Here is a 14,210-nt window from a genome sequence, read left to right as displayed (position 1 = left end):
CTTCATTATAGTGGGGCTAGTACCTGCCTCTTGGCCTGTTCTGAGAACCAGGTGAGCAATGTTATGAAAGAACTTAGTCCAGGCTTGACACATAGAAATGCCAAAGTAACGTGAGCTTCCTACTTTCCTTCTTAAGAGTTTAGATTTGATCCTATAAGCAGGGGTGATATTTAAAATATTTAACCGCCAGTACAACCCAGGTACCACCCAGTCAAAATAAATTTGGGTCACAACTAATCAGCTGAGGGAATTCGTTTTAGGGGATTAAGTGCCCTCAACTAGAGTGAAGGAAAGCACGGAAGTGGGAAAATCCAGCTGCTCTGGGAAATGGTGGGTCCTTGATGTCCTCTAGGGTTTTATCCACATCTAGTCCATAATAATCCATGTCATACCCAAATAAGCTAATTTTACCTGTCTTTGTAGGCACATTGTTATATGGCTGGCCTCAGTGTCACCCAAGGGAAAACTGAACTGGAACGGAATGGAACTGACGTTCCAAGTGTTTTATGTGTTCTCCTTTTCGATCCTCACCCAATCTTGGGAGGTAAGGCATCATCAGGTGTGTTTTATTATTGTGGAAACTGAGGCTTTGATTGATGGCTGATTCTTCAGCAGGTGGTGAGAGGCTTCTAGCATAGGTCCCTATTGCTCCCAAGTATGCTCTTTTCTCTGTCACTCTGGGGTTCCAGAATCCTTCTCTTCAGTTTAAGCTTCAAGGGCATTTACCACTTCTCACTCACCCATCCAGCCATCCAACCTATGTTCAAGAAAAACAGCTGAAAGATATGCTTTTATTTCACAAAAAAGTGTGACATGCGATACCCATCCCCTAACAATCTATGAACTCTTGGAATACAGAGTAAAAAGGAAATCCAACCAGTCTTGATGAGACAAAAACTTGATTTCACAAAGCTGAAAAATCCATTACAAAGTCTCTGTTGTATAAATATAGTGAGTCTTATCTTTAATGTAGAGTGAGACCAAAAAAAAAAAAGTTTTGTTGGCATAAGAAATCCCTGTCCTTGAATACACCACAATCTTCATTTGTACTCCCAGCCAAATACAGGTGACACCTACATGATGAGAGTTACATGTGTGTTCTCGGACTCTAAGTAACCAAATGGGATTTAAGTGTTTTGTCTCCTGAGCCCACACTCCCTCCTCCAATAGCTTGTGCACAATGTTATAGCCTTAGTTTGCTAAAAGCTTTTCCCATATAAAATAACATGTGTCTATTCTAAATTTGATTGTAGTAATGGGTGTACAATTCCGTGAGTATACTAAAATTTATTGAATTGTACATTTTAAATGAGTGACTTGTACGGTATTTGAATTACACTTCAATAGAGCTATTAAAAAATATCTAACATGTGTCTAAGTTGCTAGGGGAGCAACCCCGATAGCATAACTCAGGAGTTTCTGGCAGGATGCAGGGAAGATCTGCAGAAGTCGGTACACTAAGGGGTGTAGAAAGGAGATCCTTAAAATATTATGATTAAGTCAATAGAGTTTGAGTTTGCTCTAGGGGCACTCAGATTCATGATGTCAGAATAAAGAAGTCAGTGGGGTATGTACTTTTTCTGAGTGATTCTAGAATAGTCTAAGAATCTTCCATGGCCTTTGTCACAAAAAAAATTTATTTGGTGGAAAGGCAGTTGCCCGGGGTATTGCCGAGGCTACAGAAAACTTCAGGCTGGAGCTTGGAAGCTGGCTATCTGCATCCACTGGGAGAAATTCCAGCATGGCCACAGGCTCTGAGAGCCTGAGTCCCACAGGAGGAGGGAGAATTTAGATACCAAAGAAAAGCTTCTAGATTTATTGAACCAAAGGGACTGCCTGTCTTCAGTGATGCGGTTGTTGGCCAGAAGTTACAGCAGGGTTCCAATTCTCACTGACCCTTTTATAAGACCATTGCCAAGGCAGCAGTGGCCAATCACATCAGCACACCATCATGTGGCAGACTAACCACTTACAAGTGCCGTCTCCATTCTTTACCTACCATCTGGTCACCAAATGGTCACTTGAGAAAGGAGACAGGCACAGACCATGGGCAACAGGGCCCTTGAACAAGGATGGTCATTCTAGCCTGACAGTGAGGGAAGGAGAATAGCCATTAGTAGAAAGAAAAAGAGAATTTAAACTCTTGCTCCGGTTTTACCATTTCTAGTTACTTAAAGTTCATCAGTTATACTTGTTGTGAAAGTGGAGAAAAGGAGCACAGAGAACATTCACTTTACTCACCTTTCAAAACAGATGCTGCCAGAAGGTGGGGCCGGAAGTCTTTTTAGTTTTTCAGCACACAAAGGAAATGAGAACAGGAGGAAGGGAAGGACAGGGGCATGAAAGTGCAAGGGTTCCCAGTTTGGTGAACACCTTGTCCAACTCCCCTAGTGTTTCCTCCTTGAAGACTGATCTGGATCTACTCACTGCTGGGGCATGGGCTACAAGTCCATGCCTTTCTTGGCCAGCCTTGAGGTTGTCTATTCTGCGGCTGAGCAGATGAATTAAGTTTAGAAGCAGACATCATGGCCACCTCAGGTCCATCCCATTGTGGGCTGACTCTCTAGTAGGGCCCCATTAAAATCTTGACTTCCTTGTGTTCTTTCAAAATACGACACACCTGTTCCCTAATATGGCCCAAGCCTCTAGGAATGGGGCACTCAAGGATGAGGAATTTTCCTCACTGGCAATGTTTGTCATTTCTGGGTAGAAGCAAATAGAGAATAAAGCTAGAACATCTGGGATTGGGGCTTACCTGGTTCCCTTTAGTGTCATAGGGAGATGGTGGGAGGTAAAAAAAAAAAACAAAAAAACCAAAACAAAACGCAGTGGGTTGCGGGGAGAATAGATCCATCAGGGCTTTCCCCATTTTCTCAATGAACATTTTCCTTTGGCTCCAGTGAGAATAGTTATAGCTTACTCAAGGAAAGGGAATGAAGTACCCAGTTTAAAAAACAAAATAAAACCTTCCTTTATTGCCTCTTTGTGCTTATCAAGCCCCTTCTTACCCAGGGCTTACTCATCTGGCCCTCAGCCTACCCACTATACCAGTTTGAGTTGGTTATCCAGGAGAGATGAATCCAGGCAACCGTGAAGATGGTTCATCAGGGGATGCCAGTACCCTCCTCACCCAGCCTCTCTCCTAAAGAGATTGTGAGCTGAGGGCATATGATCAGGGAGACTCCCAGCTGCTTGTGCCCTTAAGTAAGAGGACAGGGGAGGGAGTTTCTATACTTAAAAAGAGAGAAATACTTTTGTTCCAGAGCTATAAGAAATATGAGCAGATGAAGCTATGGCTCCAATGGCTGGTCCATTTTGGGAAACAAGATGCAAGCGAGGGAGTAATATATAAACAAAGTGTGGGTATATTTGGCAAGTTTGAGGCAAGCAGAAAGGAGGGTTTGGGTACTCTATAAAAAAACAAAGATCTGAAATTCAAACTTCTTCTGATAAGGCCACAACGAAGAGATTTCCAGCAGTGGGTGTTGCAGGAAACGGGCACCCACATTGCCACAGGCTTGCAAGGTGATGTGCCCAGGTGAGGAGGCAGGTGAGGCAGGGCAGCGCCCCTCACAGGTCCATGTCTGGGCTTCCTGAGGATGTCTTCAGTGGCACCGAGTCAAATCCATCAGGAGTCCTCTGAAAGAGAGATGGTGACGGGAGCTGGCTGCTGCACGTGGGCAAGTTTGGGGAACAAAGGAGGGAAATGGAAAATAGGTGACAGAAGGAGCCCTCATGAAATTCCTGCTTTCAGTGGCTTTGTGGAAACATGGACCTAAGATATCCTCTATTCTTCTTGCTCCCTTCAGCCAGTCAGAGGATAAGAAATATCTTTAAAACCCCTTGCTCTGCATCTGTGTTGAATTCTAGAAGTTCCAGAAAGACTCAAGCGTCCCAGGATAAATTGTTCTCCCATTAGTTAAAAAAAAAAAATTCAAGGTCTAAGGAGGCCAAGGGAGTCGCCCTGGAAGATCAGCACAAAGGGAATGAGATTCAGCCAAGTAAACACCTCCCCACCTTCCTTTCCTCGCCATCCCTCCCCACCCCATTTGGATGAACTGGTTCAGGGCAGCAGTGAGCTGTGGGCACTGGCAGAGTGGGGCTGCAGAGGGCAGCGGCCCTGGAAGAGTTGCCTGAATGTTCTCTGCTTGCCCCAGGCCCAGGCCCAGACATCCGTGGGACAGCACCCTCCAATGGCCAAAGGAGAGCCGCACTTCTATCGGAAGTTGATCCTAGAGATGACCTCTTCCCCTCCCTCCAAAAAAAAAAGAAAAAAAGAAAAAAAAAGGGCAGGGGGGAGGGGGTCATGAATCTTACAACATGGGTGGTTCAACACTTCTGGAAGTTAAAAGGCCCAAACAGTCCATCCACTGGAGTGCATGTCGGGAGAGAAGGAGCCTAGTCAATAGCAGCCTTGGGCCCCAGGGGAAAGAGTATTGGTGTGGAAATACAGAAGGTAGAAGCCAGGATTCACAGGGTGGGGGGATAGAATAGTATGGAGGATGGGGAGCAGAGTAGTGGTCCCTGAACAGTGTGGGGTCATTCAGTATCCTAGGACTGGTATCTTCTCCAGCCCTCCAGGCTGACCTCAGTGCGCTGGCCAGGCTCCCTACCTTGGAGGTGAATGATCTGATCTTCCCAAAGAGTGACTTCTTGCTGGTGAAGATGAGGTCATCCTCCACATCCTCGCCTTCCATGATGGCACAGCTGTCGGCTGCTGGCAGGTCACAGTCCTTGAGGGTAGCATTCATCACCAGCTTGGAGTATTTGTACTCTAGCCTATGAAACAAGGGGATGGTAGGGCCCCATTAAAATCTTGACTTCCTTGTGTTCTTTCAAAATACGACACACCTGTTCCCTAATATGGCCCAAGCCTCTAGGAATGGGGCACTCAAGGATGAGGAATTTTCCTCACTGGCAATTTTTGTCCACATTCCAAAATGTGGAATAAAAGGAGGGGATGGGAAAGACAAGACACCAAAATGTGGTATAAAAGGGAAAGGGAGAAAGGCTGGGCTATAAAGAGATATTCCCATACCATGGGTAATGGAACTGAAGCATAGCAAAATGGTGTTGGGCTGGGCATATAACTAAGGAATCTGACTCCCAAGTCAGGGATCTTTTTCCTCAAGTATAGGTGTTTCTGTGATCTCAAAGCTTAATAGAAATAATGGAATTGTAAAGTCATTATTTTTATCATTAATAATAACAAATTAAGAATTCTCTTTGCTTTTCTTTTGAGAATCTAACAGCCCTTCACAGACTGCCATGTGATACCATCCCTGTTTAGGAGTCAGGATAACCAAGGCATACACTGGATAAGTGGCTCAACACAGCTCTGGCCAGAGTCACAGGGACTGTGGCCAATGCCAGAGAATAGCCCCATGAACTTATACTCTCAGATATTCTCTTCCCAGCTCAATGATCCAATCCTGGCCATCCCCAAACTGCAATACCCCATCATGTACTTTTGATTCTTTTTCCAAAAGTAACAGGTCAAGACGGTGAGCAGGATAGCAGTGCAGGTGCCTGCAGAGATGCCCACTTTCAGCCAGAAGTCTATCGTTTTGCAGATGGTGACTTTCTGCTCAGGCAGGGAGATGCCACGCGAGCAGAGCTTTGGTTCTCGCCACACATAAGTAGTCTTCTATCGGGGAGAAAAACAAGGAACTCAGATATCACATTCCCTTGTCTCCTGGGAAGTCCCCAAGCAGGGACACCTACCTGGATCCCGGCCACGCAGCTGCTGACGATAGCGTGGTAGTCAGCGGCTGAGCAGAGTGGGCAAGCGGCCACGCTCTCCCACAGGAAGTGGAAGTTACAGCCATCACAGGTCCCATCAGAGCATGTGCTAGCAGAGCAGAAAGGAGACATGAGCGCACACTCACAGGACTGCTGGGAAGATCTGGCTGGAGTCCTGGCGTCTCATAACTTGCCTGATCTGTCCTCTCCTTGCCAAACTGTTAGCTCCATCAGGATCCTTCCAACTAGTCCTTAACCCAGGTATCGCTCTCCGATTTCCCTGATGATAAGAGGCCTTTCTGGCCTTCACCAGGGCTCCCACCCTCTGCCCGTTTGTTTCTGCTGACATCCGATGAGAACTAATGTAAGCTGTCTGAGCTCTAGCATAGCTGCCCAACTAACCCCTCAGAAGCTCCTGTCCAACCCATGGACATGTGACATTTTGCAAAAGTCACATGCAGCTTCCTGCAGAGGGTGGAGGTGGGGGGCAGGGTTCAGGAATGAACTTCAGATCACTGCTATCTGCAGTGTATTTTACTGTAACGTTTGCAACAAGAATAGTGATCTTACACTTTGACACCACTGCTGGGTCAAAATGTGCTGCTGGGTTCCCCATCTCCCTGATCAGTTGTTGTCTAGGAGCAGCATTTCCCAAACCATCTTCCTCAAGACTGGTACCCCTCAAGATGTTAGTGTTATGTGAAAAAAAGGAAGGTTGGCGGGGGAAGGGTACTGTAATCAAATTAGTTCAGGAGTCCTCAATTTAGTGCACTCAGCTATTAAACTCAGAATAGGGTCTTCCAGCTGTAGAGAGATTCCTAGGATTCCCTAAACCTTTACTAATCCTAATGATAATAGGAAGTAACCACATCTGAGAAAGACATCTGGGGAAGTCCTCAAGTCTCATTATCTCATTTAATTCTCATAACAGCCCCCTGAGGGAATTTATTACTATCCCCATTTTACAAATAAGGAAGAAGAGGCCTAGAGAAGATAAGAACTGTATCCATAACAGAGCTGGTAAGTGGAGGAGGGGAATCGAATCTGGCTCTCAGCCCCAGCAGTCCGTCACTTTGCTAGGCAGCTGCCCCTATAATGGTCTGTGAGTGTGAGGGTAGCTTTGACTCTTCCTTCTGCTCCATTCTTGACATCTAAAGACTGAGGGTTTGGAGCCATTGACTGTGTCCCCAAGAACCCATTAATGGATCTCACATGGTTTTCTCTTTTGCTCTTTTGCAGTACTCTTTCTTTGGTTCTTGGGATGTTATGAGGCCAAGGGAGGGAGACTTTGTTACATCCCTTTACCTTGGCAGCGACAGACTTCCAGGAGCAGGTTTCAGCAGACTGCATCTGACGCGGATGGTGGTTGATCTCCCAGAACTGCAGGACTGGGTCACATCATTGGACCTGCAGAGAAAGCAGCCCCCACGGGGGAACGAGTCACTCATCTGTGTCATTGGAGAGCCACTAAGTAAAGTCAACATGGAACGGTTCCCTCACTGGGGAAGTCTGGACTTGGGCTGTGGCCTGACACACAGGAGAGTGTTGGGGTCAGGGAGATCTGGTCAAGGGGAAATGCACGGGTCTAGGAAAGGCTAGCAGATGCACAACACTGGAGCCTCCCTTAGGCAGGAAGGGTAGTCCGCCACAGGTCATCCAGTATTCCTCCCTGCCACCAGAGGCAGACCTGCCCCAGGAATACCCAAGAAGCTAGGATGGGGAAATCCCAGCCTTTAGTGCTCATTGCTGGGCAGGTCTGCTAGACCTTGGAAGTGGTCTGGCTTGATAAGTAGTAGGTGGCTGGAGAGGGAGGGACACCACAGCGATTGCGGAGGAGCCCTGGGTTTCACTTGCATTAGCCTGGCCTCTCATTTTCACCTATAAAAGAAGATCACGTCCGGTATTCCCAAGGGCTCCGGGTGGAAAAGTTCAGCTGGGGAGGTGATTCCGTCCAGAGTCATATCTGTTGTCACCCCTGCCAAATTAGAGCTCCTAATTAGTCCTCACTAGTAGCATTTAGCTGGCAACCACTTCTGTTCTTTCAATACCTGTCCACATCCCACCTTCCTTCATCTCATCACATCCTTGAGTGGCTCATGAAAGGGTGAAACAAAGGTTTGTCAGTGGCCGCAGGGGCATTTCGTACCCCAGGATGGAATAGGAAACAGAGGTCAGGAGGTTGGGCCCCTCACCTGGGGCCTTTTACCTCAGAGCCTGGTAGGCTCACTCTCTCTTACAGACATGCTCAGACAGGCGAGAGCAACTGTGTTACTCACCGATAAGCCGATCTGCGAGGCTAACAGGCTGCGAGGACACTCCGGCCTTGTAGCCTGTCACCTCCGGGGGAATGATGACCGCCTGGCACACGTAGGCTGTGATGGATTTGGAGAAACCTGACTCACCCTCAGGAATCCGGAGGTCAGTGACATTGTCAGTGCACACGGACATTTTCTTACCCTGGGCAGGGGGATGTGGGGAGGAAGTAGGAAGGAATGAGTGATCACAGAAGAACTCCCAGAAGGGAACAGGGAACAGTTTTTCCGTGTCTAAAATTTCAGCCTTCTAAGAGTGTGTTGCAGTGGAACGATTCATCCCAGTTCTAATTACAAGACAGATTTTAAAAGATAAAAAAGTTAAGAATAAGGCCTAGGTGTCCTAGTTTCCAGAACTCTGGTTCAGGGATCCCCAGTCTTTTCTTTCCTTGGAGTCATCTGGGAGCCCTATATAAGCAGTGCTGTGAAGGTGGCAACTGATTTGGAGATCTAATCTACCAGCCCACCAGTTAAGGGCCTTCCTTATCCTAGTCAGTTTTCTAGGCAGATACTGAAATGTGTAACTAATCCCATGAAATTTATCTGGACCTCTGGCCTGCTTCCCATTCCCTTTCTGTGTCTTCCTTGGAGCTGTGATTCTACCATACTTACTTTGGAAGCACCTTCCAGAGTGTCCTGGGGGTTAAAACAGACCCCATAAGCAGCTCTCTCCCTGCCTTGAGGTAGGACATCTTAGGATCTACTGGACCCTATTCCATTTAAAAATATTTATCGGGCTTCCTTGGTAGCGCAGTGAGAGTCCGCCTGCCGATGCAGGGGACGCGGGTTCGTACCCCGGTCCGGGAAGATCCCACATGCCGCGAAGCGGCTGGGCCCGTGAGCCATGGCCGCTGAGCCTGCGCGTCCGGAGCCTGTGCTCCGCAGCGGGAGAGGCCACAGCAGTGGGAGGCCCGCGTACCGCAAAAAAATAAATAAATAAAATATTTATCAACAGAAGAAAGATTGCTTCTCCTCCAGTCTTTAACAATCCATACTGTATAGAATAGAACTCTGGAAGATGGAGGGAATTGAAACTCCTTCCTCGAGATTTTGTAATAGAAGAGATATTGAGATACTGTTCCTTTAAAAATTCTTCAAATTTGGGCTTCCCTGGTGGCGCAGTGGTTGAGAATCTGCCTGCCAATTCAGGGGAAACGGGTTCAAACCCTGGTCTGGGAAGATCCCACATGCTTTGGAGCAACTGGGCCCGTGAGCCACAGCTACTGAGCCTGCGAGCCTGGAGCCTGTGCTCTGCAACAAGAGAGGCCGCGACAGTGAGAGGCCCGCGCACTGCGATGAAGAGCGGCCCGCCGCTCGCGGCAACTAGAGAAAGCCCTTGCACAGAAATGAAGACCCAACACAGCCAATAAATAAATAATTCTTCAAATTTATGAAATATGAATATATAACATGTTTGCTAATATAAGATCATTTGTTCAATATTTTAAATTTAAGTGGACCAAGCATTTAGAATGTAGGATTTTCAATATGATAAATTTTATTACAAATAGAGCTAAGTTGCTAAATCTGGTATCTCAGTTTATTTTCAAGATTGTAAGAAATAGGTAAAGAACATGAGAACAGAAAGGAACCTTTAGATTATATAAGAATAAGGGAGCAAAGAAAAGAAAACTCACAGACTCCGCAAATTCCCATCTTCTCTCTCCCAACTCACTGACTGAAACTTTTGCTGCATGGGGCTTGCTTTAATCAGTCTCAATTCCTGAGTTATCACTGTCACTTCTGAGGCTTTAACTTCTTCAAAGACTTCTTAAAAACAAGATAGAGACATCTGTCTCTAATCTTTCACAGATTAGTTTATTTCTTGGCATGTTCTCTCTATAAACACAAATCAACTTTTTTGCATGCTGCAGAAGATGGGTAGAAGCTGTGTGGTATAAAGACCTAACTTCCACACACAGTCACAGACTAAATGCTCAAGACGCTTTTTATTTTGCAACATTTGAAATTAACTTTCCAACCGCTAATCCTGGCCTGTTTGTAATTTAGTCAAGTGCAGTGGTGGTGTGATTATCCTTTACATTTCTGCCTTTGAATTTTGCATCCAAAATATTTGCAGCAGCCCGAAACGCTGATGGTAACATGTACTGTCAGCAAAGATACATGTAGATGAAATAAAGAGTAATTTATTTTATTCAGCCTCTAGAAAATGAAAGGCAAGTGTCATGATTACTGAAGACTGCTTTCTTAAGGAAAAAAAATCTTTCTCCTGCATAGTTTTTTTTTTTAATTGAAGTATAGTTGATGTATGTGCATAATTTTTATGTAATCATTTTGAGAGAATAAAGGTCAGGGAGGAGTAAATGTACACCTTATTTTATTTTATTTTAATTTAAAAAATTAAAAAAAATTTTTTTCGGCTGCACCACACGGCTTGTGGGATTTCAGTTCCCCAACCAGGGATGGAACCCGGGCCCTGGCAGTGAAAGCACGGAGTCCTAACCACTGGAGCGCCAGGGAATTCCCTACACCTTATTTTAAACACGTTCGTTTTCCTAAATGTTTATAATCCAGATGATTTGATTTTAGAGGAGAAAGTCCTCAGGGAGAGTAATAATCATTAAAAAACCTTTGAATCTCCTCAGTCCTCTGCGATCTGAACCTCCCGTGTCCTCTGGCCTCTGATCCGCTGGCGCCCCCTTTCCGTTCTCACATGGTCAGTACCTGCACAGCTTACCTGGTTTCCGCAGAGACTGAAGGTAAAGTGGTGGAAATATTTCAGCCCTTTGGAAGTGAAGCTTGGCCCTCCAGCCAGAGAGACGGTGTTTTCCAAAGCCAAGAAGTTGTAGTCAAAAGTCCTGGTCGGAGTGCTGACTGAGAAGGTACAGTCATTGTAGCACAGGGAGTGGATCTGAGGGGAAAGGGGTCCATCAGGCCGGCTGCGCAGGCAGGGCCTTGAGGAGGCCCCACGGAGAGTGGCAGTCTCTCTCCCCAGCCTGGTCCAGCCCACGCAGGGTGAGAGGAGGAAGTATGGATTAGGACTGGGCATTAAAAGATGCAAAACAGGGGCTAGTGTGGTTTAGGTACATCTTGCCATTCAATTATTAGCACATATATGATGTACAAACCCAAACCTCTTATTTTTCAGTAGGTAGTTGGGTCAGATTCTGTAGCCTTGTTCCTATGCCTAGATTATAAAACTCTCTCAAGACACGAGATAGCCCTTCTTACTTTCAAGCAAAAGACAACAAGGTGCTAACTGGAAGAAGGGTGTCCAAGATGGCAGAAGAGAAGCTACAAGCCTGGTCCCCCTCCCGCATTTAAAACTCACTGAACCCCAGATTACTTTCTCCCAGGCTCTCTGTAGGAAACTGAGCCATAAACCCCTTTCTTGCTCATTTTAAGGTCCCCAGGCAGCAGCGGCCTTATACAGCTGTCAATCCCTCCCACGGCAGCAGAGGGAGCCCTGGGGGAGGAATTTTGCGGCAAAAGTCCAGGGTGCCCCAAAGAGGTTGCCAGGGGTCTGCAGATTGATGCACTTATTGCACAGCTAAACTGAGCAGCATCTGCAGACTGTGTAAACAATGTCTTACAAATGTGTGTCCATGTGGTTGTGATTAGTAAAATTCAAGTTCACTTAAAAGCATTAATGAATAACTAAGAGCTTTTGGTCATAGTATTTTCTTAGATTCAGGAAGTGCATGGGGGAAACAGCACTGCTGCTCCACTTTAGAAGAAACCCCTGGGAAAGGAGACAGCAATATGCCAATTAACCATATGTCCCAGCAAAGGTGGGTTACCCTCCCCACAAAGAGGAGGCAAATTCCCATGATAACAGGCTGGACTGAAGTAGGCTGAATTTGAGCCACAAGTCGCACTACTCCTTCCCTTCAGGTCTCTGCACAGATGTCAAATAACCCTCTGGACCAGATGGTCACAGATCTCCCTTACCCATCCCCTGAAGATGAGACTCGCTCATGACTGAGGCCCAGACCCTGAAAACCAACCACTACAGCTAAGAACTCTCCATCTATGGTTATAGCCTGGATGGGTGTCCTCTAGGATGCCAACCTGGGCGTATACTAGTGGAGGGGTCCTTGGGTATTAGCCCCTCAAGAACCCCACCCAGGACCCGGCACCCTCTGAGGTGGCCCATTCAGAGGGCCAAGGTTATGATGTACGGCCAACTGCTGGCACCTTGTTGCTCTTGGTTCCTGGACCGCAGGTCACGCAGGCCTGGGCGCCATAAGGCTGGTGGGCTTTCAGGATTGTGTTAGGGGGGCAGGAGCGGCAGGTTCCTGAATCCCGATCAATATAGTAGCCAGCAGGACACGAGGTGCAGGAGGAGCCTATGTCAGAGGCTTCCAGGGCACAAGGACGGCAGTAGGAAGCCACGCCATCCATGACATTGGTGACATTGATGGAGTAGATCTTGGCGACATCACTGGTATACTTTCTTCCCTGGAAACAGAGACAAGAGGAGAGTGGGCCAAGTTCTGAGCAGTAGCAATTGAGTGCTCTGGAAATAGTAAGAGTATGACGTAATACTTCTTATCCTGTGATACTTGAGAAAAACCTTTAGAAACATCCTATTCTTTTTACTCACTTAACAGTAACTATGTACATTTTGTGTCATTTTAAAATAAGACTGAACAGTTTAAATGACATATAAAAATATTAAGTACCGTGGGGAAATATGCAGTAGATGCTCATATTTTTTAAAAAAGCAGTTTTTTTCCTTATAAAAGAAAAAATAGTATTTGTGGAGAAATAAAGACTGTATAGGAGATACTTCATATGTTAACTGGGTTATCTCTGGGTAGTAGGATTATGGGGGATTTTCTTCTTTTTGCTTATTTCTATCTTTTAAGCTTTCTCGCAACAAAACTACATTATTTTGAGTTGAGAAAATACAACAAAACCGGAGTTATTATTATTAAAAACAAGAGCAGGGACTCCCTGGTGGTGCAGTGGTTGAGAGTCCGCCTGCCAATGCAGGGGACGCGGGTTTGTGCCCCAGTCCGGGAAGATCCCACATGCCACGGAGCGGCTGGGCCTGTGAGCCATGGCCGCTGAGCCTGCACGTCCGGAGCCTGTGCTCCGCAACGGGAGAGGCCGCAACAGGGAGAGGCCCGCGTACCGCAAAAAAAAAAAAAAAAGAGCAGGACTGAACAGGGTATACCAGGTCAGGAACCACACATGTCCTCAGGGCAGGTCTGCTGAGGAGGGACAGGTAATTTTAAGAGTTTAGAGTGTCATTTTCCCCTGGAAGTCATTTGGCTAAGGCTAGGTGCTCCTCAGGGGCTGGAATAGGCGTTCTTTGCTTGACCCCTTAGGAGTCTTCTAATCCCTGGATTCTGAAGCTCAACCTCATACTTAAGCTAATGCAGGAATCCTTCCAGGTTCAGAGGTCTCTTCTGGGCGCTGAGCATCTGAGTAAGGGGAGGAGCTTACTGTCTCATGCAAAGAGGTTCTCTGGAAGGCCCAGGTGAAGCTCATGGTAGCGTTCTCCTCAATGATGTAGGTATAGGACTGTTTGCCTTTGGAACCTCTCCACGTCTCCACGGGACTGTTGGTCCTAGAATTCATACCCTGAACCCAAGACAGATAAGTGAAGAAGGCATGATGGCTGGGTGGCTGGTGGGGAGAGGATGCCCATACCGCTGCCATCCTGGGGGCCATCACAGTGGGTTAGACCCATATTAAACGGTGCAGTCCCTGACAGATAGTCAGGCCCTTCCTCTGCGAAATCACTGTAAGCAAGGGTGTCAGTTATGTTGATACCCCGACAGGGCAGAGGGGCCAACCCTCCCAATAGTCCCTGGAAGCCCCAAAGCAGGCAAAGAAAACATACCACCATGAAGTAGAGCTCGCAGTTCACAGAACAGATGGTCTCAAAGACAAACGTGATCCTGGCCACCTCTTTATTCTCTGTGTCTGCCATCACTGACTGTGGAGGTCTGTGGGGCAGAAATCAAAAGTCGGTTCCAGAGGCAGACAGTGCTTATTGAAGAGCCCAGATGGCAGCAAAGGGTCTGCTGGGGAACAGGATTAAGTTCTGAGTATGTTGGAAAGAGCATAGACTAAGTCCAATTCTGCCACCCTAGCTGTGTGAACTTGACCTAGACAAACTATAGTTTCCTCATCTGTAAAACGGAGGTAATAATCTTTCTATTTACCTCCCATCATTGTGGT

General features: G+C 46.6%; 1 protein-coding gene across 3 annotated transcripts in view; it reads right to left on the bottom strand.

Moving 5' to 3' along the window:
- Nucleotides 1-828: 828 nt before the first annotated feature.
- The window catches only part of ELAPOR1 (endosome-lysosome associated apoptosis and autophagy regulator 1), a 70,055-nt gene continuing 56,673 nt past the window's right edge, over nucleotides 829-14,210 (bottom strand). For all 3 annotated transcript variants that reach the window (XM_060006580.1, XM_060006596.1, XM_060006589.1), the window contains 11 exons: nucleotides 13,870-13,975; nucleotides 13,470-13,607; nucleotides 12,213-12,476; nucleotides 10,753-10,926; nucleotides 8,019-8,199; nucleotides 7,621-7,717; nucleotides 7,048-7,149; nucleotides 5,725-5,851; nucleotides 5,469-5,647; nucleotides 4,614-4,779; nucleotides 829-3,639 (listed from right to left, as the gene is read on the bottom strand). In XM_060006580.1, coding sequence (XP_059862563.1) covers nucleotides 3,571-3,639; nucleotides 4,614-4,779; nucleotides 5,469-5,647; nucleotides 5,725-5,851; nucleotides 7,048-7,149; nucleotides 7,621-7,717; nucleotides 8,019-8,199; nucleotides 10,753-10,926; nucleotides 12,213-12,476; nucleotides 13,470-13,607; nucleotides 13,870-13,975 — 1,603 coding nt within the window. In that variant the 3' untranslated portion in view covers nucleotides 829-3,570. The remainder of the gene's footprint in view (nucleotides 3,640-4,613; nucleotides 4,780-5,468; nucleotides 5,648-5,724; nucleotides 5,852-7,047; nucleotides 7,150-7,620; nucleotides 7,718-8,018; nucleotides 8,200-10,752; nucleotides 10,927-12,212; nucleotides 12,477-13,469; nucleotides 13,608-13,869; nucleotides 13,976-14,210) is intronic.

Source organism: Delphinus delphis, chromosome 1 (genome assembly GCF_949987515.2).
Source record: "Delphinus delphis chromosome 1, mDelDel1.2, whole genome shotgun sequence".
NCBI classification, from domain to species: Eukaryota; Metazoa; Chordata; class Mammalia; order Artiodactyla; family Delphinidae; genus Delphinus; species Delphinus delphis.
This window is presented reverse-complemented; position numbering and strand designations above follow the sequence as displayed.